This window comes from Oreochromis niloticus, linkage group LG14 (genome assembly GCF_001858045.2).
Source record: "Oreochromis niloticus isolate F11D_XX linkage group LG14, O_niloticus_UMD_NMBU, whole genome shotgun sequence".
Taxonomy (NCBI): Eukaryota; Metazoa; Chordata; class Actinopteri; order Cichliformes; family Cichlidae; genus Oreochromis; species Oreochromis niloticus.
The window spans coordinates 30,106,128-30,113,317 of NC_031979.2; the positions used below are offsets into that span (position 1 = coordinate 30,106,128).

The 7,190-nt window shown below is 39.8% G+C and overlaps 1 protein-coding gene across 1 annotated transcript; it reads right to left on the reverse strand.

Moving 5' to 3' along the window:
* Positions 1–6,026: 6,026 nt before the first annotated feature.
* On the reverse strand, positions 6,027–6,971 carry LOC109204963 (olfactory receptor 867-like). The gene has a single exon (XM_019367223.2). It carries the CDS (start codon positions 6,969–6,971, stop codon positions 6,033–6,035), a length of 939 nt encoding a protein of 312 aa, XP_019222768.1. The 3' UTR covers positions 6,027–6,032.
* Positions 6,972–7,190: the final 219 nt, after the last annotated feature.

Consider the following 7,190-nt stretch of genomic DNA (forward strand, 5'->3'; position numbering starts at 1 on the left):
AATCGCGACCCCGCATGCTTCAGTGAGCCTGGAGGCAATCATCCACCTGGATGCACAGGGTCATGAGAGCATAGAGAGAAAATGGCAGTTCACACATAACTGGCTCATCCTTAGGTTCCTCACACATTATTTACAAGAGTGCTTTTGATAGCTTTCTGACCCTGACCTGTTTCTTCGGCCAGTACCCAAAAATCTATTGAAAAGTCGGACATGCTCCGCTTACCTTGCTTGAGGTTTAGTAATTGGTGAGAGGGTGCTGCTGCTCTGGACCCCTTGTCAAAAACATTCTTAAATTTAGCCAAAAAATCTGACTAAGAGATTTCAAGGTTAGAAAGTATCATGACTTGTACCCACTTCAGTGCACAGTTGCGCAATAAGTGGCCGAAAAAGGCAATTTTAGCTCCGTAATACGAGGTGCCACTGTTGGCGAAACAGAAGTAAACATTGTGTTAAGAATCCTGCACATTTATCCAACTCACCACTAAAAGGTGAAATATGTAAATATGTGTAAAATATGTATGGTTTCTGTGTATGTAATCACAAAGGTTCAATGAACAGGAGTTCATTGAACCTTTGTGTTCTTATCTGAAATAATATTAATGTTATATTTAACACACTTGTTTTCCGCTGCAAAACAATATAAAATGCACAGCAAAATGTACTGAGGTCCGTGCAGGTGTTTTTATGTTAAGACATCCCATGACATGAAGGACAGCTGGAAAAACATTGCCGCTCATGACAATAATGTCTTAATCTTTGTACCAGGACATCATATGAAACTCAAACTACATATTTCCATTCAAGTACACATGAGAGATATGTGTTTCGCAATGACAGGGAGCATCTAGAACATGTACATCAGGGGCAAAACATGACGCACATACAGAGTGCGGGCAGCCAACACAACACAAATTGTGAGCTTTTCGCTCCAGTCAGTGGAATGCGTGCTTCCAGCTTGGAATGCGTGCCATGTCTGATGTGAAAGGGCCTTAAGAATGACATTAAATGTAAATTACTTTTGTACTCTGTACTGTTGTTTGACTCCTTTGCAAAGGTAAATAAAAGACAACTTGGTTGAACATCTTGATTTAGATTAGAATGCCTCAACCTAGAGCTGGGCGATATAAGATTTTTTCATATCACGATATGTTTTTTTCATTTCAGGCGATAACGATATATATCACGATATAAGCCAAATAACTATATTTGTAAGATTTAAATGTGCCGTTGCTCACAAGTAAAATGTGAAATAATTAGCAGCTTTTTTTAATTAAAATATTTATTTCCCATAATAAGTTCAACAGGGTAGATGTACTTAAGGAACATGAGACTTCAGTTTCAGATAAATAAAGGCAAATATTGCAAACTACACAAAAGGCAGCCGCTAAAGCGTTTAAGTGTCAAAATAGAACAAACAAAACAGACCACTAAATTGTCAATTCCACTTAGAAACAAAATATTAATTCTAAAAATAAATCTTAGGTCGTTTTACAGAAGAACAGACAAAATTGACTAACTTTTGTCAATATCAAATAAACTGAGAACTAAAAGGAAATTCTCAATCTCTCCTTGTTGTATAGCTTAGCTTTTCAAACAGTTTTAACAGTTACTTTAGTCTGACAAAAGCCGAATGACGAATTAGCGCTTTCAGTCAGAGATTGAGCATGCACCGCTTTATTGTATTTCCAGACTTGCTTTCGGCACAATTTACAGTGCGCGCTACTCTGTTTTTTGTCAGACTTGAAATAGCCGAAATACCTTCACACTACGGAACTTCTGTGGCCCTTCCGTTCGACAAGCTCTCCGGTATTGGAACCATCATCTGTTTTTTCTTCGGTAACCTTCGCTCACGCTCTCGGTTGATTTTTCTCTAGACGGCAAACTCCTTTCCTTCATTACCCGGGCTGCACGGCTGCAAAAACAAATACACATGTGCGCCATGGCGCTAGTGCTGTACGTAACAAGTCACGTGACGTGACGCTGCAGCTGTGATTGGTTCGGCTCTGCGCTACTTAATTTGGATTGGCTGTTCTTTTTTTTTTTTTAAAGAGGACAAGAGAGATGAGGCCTATCACAATAGTTTAATTTTTCTATCGAGAAAAAGTTATTTCGCAATACATATCGTTATCGTTTTATCGCCCAGCTCTACCTCAACCCTATCAATCCATTTCCCTCTACTTATCTAAAAGTCTGGAGTATATCTCAGCCACAACAGGGCAAAGAATACACTGGACTGGTTGCAAGTCACAGTGGCTGACACAGACAGAAAGACAACTCCATATTCATTTTCATACTTATGGCCAATTTAGAACCAATAATTAACTTTCCATGCAAGTTTTCCTGACTATGGGAGAAAGCTGTGTACCATAGAGAATTCCCCCAGGCACAGGGAGAACATGTAAACTTTAACCAAAACGACTCCAGCGGGCTGGTTGAATTGAATTGAATTATCTCACAACATTTATTATTTACTTGACTACTTGACTTTGCTTGTTTTTAATCTTAAGAACAACAATTTATTTTTCAGAAAAAGATGACATTGACAGTAAAATCTACTAGTCAAAAAAGTAGCGAGATGTGATCGTGCATAGTAAAAAGGGGTACTCACACTTATCCATCCATACCATGCCTGTGAGCATTTGACCTATGAGAGATTTGCTTAAATACAAACTGCAAGCTGTGACCTAAGTGGTTCAGCTGCACATGAATATGTTACGATGCCTGGCCTAAAAAGGAAAGAAATGAACCAGCCTTCCCATATGGAAAAGATATATATAAATCTTATAAAGTTTGGATCTGTCTTGTGTGAAACTTGTATGAAAAGCATACAAGAGTGAAAACAGATATAAGATCCCTAGAAAAATCATATAAATGAAACTTGTATGTTTTGGATACTTACTGAAACAATATATGAAAGTAATTAGAAAGTGGCCACTTTCATGAGTAAATCATATGAGCCTTATATGATTCACTATATGAAGTAGGCCACATCTTATGCAAGTCTTTTATAAGTTTTTACTATTTCTTTTCCATATGGGTTCCTTCAAGCAAATTCAAATGTGCCAGCACCCATAGATGATTGGCTGATTGTTTCCTTTCCCTGGTGTTGCAAACCACAGGTCCTCTGGCAGGCAACTGTCTGGGTTGATTGTCACATTACAACCATGCACTAGGCGATCGCTACAGAAGCTTAGGAAAACATAGAATGAGCAAGAATGGAATTCAAGCCAAGTAAATCTTGCAGCATCTCCATCATAAAAGGAAAGCTGACAGCCGAGCAATTCTATATCAGTGGAAAACCAATTCTAACAGTCTTAGAGAAGCCCATAAAGAGCCTGGTATGGTGGTAAAATGGTGGCAACTAAAACAACTAAGGCAGAACTTGGCTGATGACCTCAAGCGGATTAACAACACTGCACTCCCAGGGAAACTGAAGCTCTGGTGTTGCCAGTTTGGGTTATTACCCAGACTACTGTGGCCGTTGACAATATACGAGGTCTCACTCAATCATGCCAATCGACTAGAGAGGCGAGTGAGCTCCTACGTTAAGAAGTGGCTCGGAGTTCCCAAATGCCTCAGCAGCGTTGGACTCTACAGCGACGGGATACTGTCATTGCCTATCCCTAGCCTGGTTGAGGAGTTTAAATGTGCAAAAGTGAGGCTTGAGATGTCACTCACGGACTCCCGGGACCCCATAGTGAGAGGCACTGTTCCCACCCTAGCAACGGGGAGGAAGTGGACCCCAGCCACATCTGTGCTACAGGAGAAATCCACTTTTTGGTATCGTGATGTGGTGGGCCACGTCCAACAGGGCAGAGAATTTGGTCTTGCCGCAGTAACACCTTGGTGGCAACAGGCATCTGTAATCGATCATTGAAAAATGGTGGTGGAGGAGGTGCATCGACAGGAGGAAACAGCCAGACATGGCAGAGCCGTGGCACTGGCCAAACAAGGTCGCTGGGTGAATTGGGAGAGTGTGGAAAAGAGGAAACTCTCATGGAGTGAAATCTGGGGCATGGTTTCATCATTCAAGTGACATACGATGTGCTACCTTCCCCAATAAATCTGCAGCTGTGGTTTGGAAAGGACCCATCCTGCCCCCTGTGTACAGTCCCAGCAACACTCATGCACATCTTGATTGGTTGTAGGACTAGCCTTACTCAGGGCAGATACACATGGAGACAGAACCAGGTTCTCAGGTGTGGAGAAAGTTGAGTGCAAAAGAAAATCCATTAACGCTCAACCTTTCATGAACCAAGAGGAGCGTCAGTTTTCATCAACATTTGTCCGGTAAGGAGACAAGCCAAGGACAAGCCCCTCAACCCCAGACCTGGGCCCGCTGAAGGTTGCCAGGGACTGGCAGATGCAAGCGAACTTGGAACAGAGGCTATTTTTTCCCACAGAGATCGCAACAACAACTTTGTGACAGACCTCGTCCTTTGGTATAACTCCCAAAACTTGCATACGTCATTAAGTTGGTGGTACCTTGGGAGGAAGAAATTGAGGAGACATTTAAGTGTAAGAAGCTGCGGTATGCCAACTTGGCAGCTGAGGCAGAGGACAGAGCCTGGAAGATCAAGGTGCGCCCGGTGGAAGTGGGGTGCAGGGGCTTTGTTGCTAGCACAACAGCAAAGCTGATTAGAGAGATTGGGATCAGAGGACAGGCACAACGGCAGGCTATAAGAGAACTAGCTAACACTGCTGAGAGGACCGGTCACTGGCTATGGTTAAAAAGGGCCGACATCACTTGGGCAGCAAAGGCAGTCAGCTAACCGCAAGAGAAAAGAAATATTCCACTGTTCTCCCCTCTGCTCTTAGTCCCTTTTCTGGGAGGCAGAGCATACAGCCCGATCAGGCGGAGAGGTGTGGGATGCCATGATGCCACTCCCACCATGATGCCGCCCTGGGCAAAGGACCATATCAAAACCGCCACTCGCTACTTCAGTAAACATTTTTTAAGTAATTTACAAATTTGTTCAAAAAACAAAACAATTTCACAATTAAGAAAACAAATAGATAAAATCATACATTTTCAAAAGCCTGTTATGTGTATAACCGAGGCTGTGTATAAGGCTTCAAAAATCTGTTACAAAGGTGCCTTTGTGTCTGACCTTTTTGCATATCTATGTGTAGAGGTTTCCTTTTCAGGGGTGCAAAACTATGGGAAGAGACTATATAGAAAAATGAATAACTGTCTGTTGCAGGCGATGTACTGCATATTGGGCTCAATTTATTGACAGAAGCATGTCTTATTTTGCACATGTAGCTGTAAGAGTTGCTGCTTGCAGTGCTAAGGTATTTGGAATGAGAGGAGGATGTTACCAATACAAAAAAAACATCTTCTTTTACTGGGAGCCAAGTTTCTTCCAGGTGTGCCCACACAGAGCAACTTTTTTTAATCGTTTGTTTGATATCTTTGTTATATAGGATCACTTAACAAACAAAATTGTAATGTCTGTCAAAATACAGCAGTCCAGTAGCTTAGGTATGTAAATTATGTTATGCTGGTGTTGGAGCCATTCATTCATTTTTTTTGATAATTTTTGAAATGCAATAAAAATGGATTGTTGCTCTCAGGTATTAAATACAATCCCTAGTTTCCAAAACACATGATCAGACACAACTGAAGGTCTGGAAACAAGCAAAAGAATTACTGAGGGACTTCAAATAAATGATTACTACAGTTGATTAGTTTTTGTTGATTAAAATATGATTATTTACAGCATAGCAGTAAAAAAAACATACTGTTGCTAACAGACACATAAACAGTTTAACTAAATTAAAAACAAAATCAAAAACTTTTGTTCTAAAATTTGTATGAAGTGAATTGAATAGTTAAGGTAAGGAAAATAGCTTGTGTAAAAACAACAGTAGAATAATTCTCATTTCTGCGCCAGAATCAAAGTGAATGGTTGGTGTTTCAAATATTTTGTGAATTAATGTTCAGTAAATATACACCGACATCAGTTAGGGGTATTTCTCTGTTTATCTACAAAACCCCCCCCAAAAAAGCACACTCAGTTCACAAGATTTTAGTCATATGTGTGAAACGTTTTGAAAATCTTAAAGAGCTTTTGTTTAATTTCTTTTGTTCTAAGACAGTACACAAAAGGATTTACAAGACATGGACCGAGGACTGCACCAATTACTAAACCTTGGCGTTCCTCAAGAGTTAATACCACGCCAAACCTGGTGAAGATAATGCGAACAAATGCAGGACAGTAATGAACAATTACACAAATTAAGTGACTCACAAGAGTGCTCCCCATTTTCTTTTTTTCATTATTTGAAGATAATTTGACAAAAAGTAAGATTCCACAATATGAAAGACAAATGAAAACAAAAGTGAAAAAGAAAATAAAAAATGCTGCAATGGAAACTTCATTGAAATATTTCTCTGGGTTAACACAGGTTGTTCTTAACACAGCAGCAAAGTCACAGAAGCTGTATTTCAGCCTTGAACTGCAGTGTGGGAGGGGGACAACTGCTGCAGGCATATAACAAACAAAACACCAGGCAATGAACCACACGATAAATGTAAGAACAAGAACACGTGTGTTTGTTAAATAACTGTGATACTGGAAAGGATAAATTATTGCAATGAATCTATCCAATGCCATAATTGCTAAAACAAATGACTCCATCGATGTTCCCAAATTGAAAACACACATTTGAATTAAACACTCCACATAGGATATAGTATTAACACCTGCGAGTAGAACCCCAATCATTGTTGGACTGCAACTGGAGGTGTACACTATATCAACAACAGCAAGGTTGCAAATCATAAGATACATTGGTTTATGTAATCTCTTGTCAGAAATAATAAACATGATATTTATCATATTGGCAAGAACAGCAAGAAAATATGTTATTAGTATAACCACACCAACAGCAATAGGTCTACTGAGTGTGTCAAAACCACCGATAATAAAGTGTGTTACATTGACTGAAGCATTCTGTGAAGACATATTCCGATTGGAAGTTGAAGAAGAAGAAGAAGCAAAGCAAAGCAAATATGAATAAAGTACGTGGTAAATCTTGTTCTTTATCAGATTTCACACCTCTGAGCTCAGTCAAACACCTTTGCTTTTACTGGGCAGTATTTAAACTTTAAGGCTTGGAAGAACTGTAAGTTTTGATTGGACAGCTCCCTCTTCCAATCAAATTAGACGTCATAAATGTGAAAT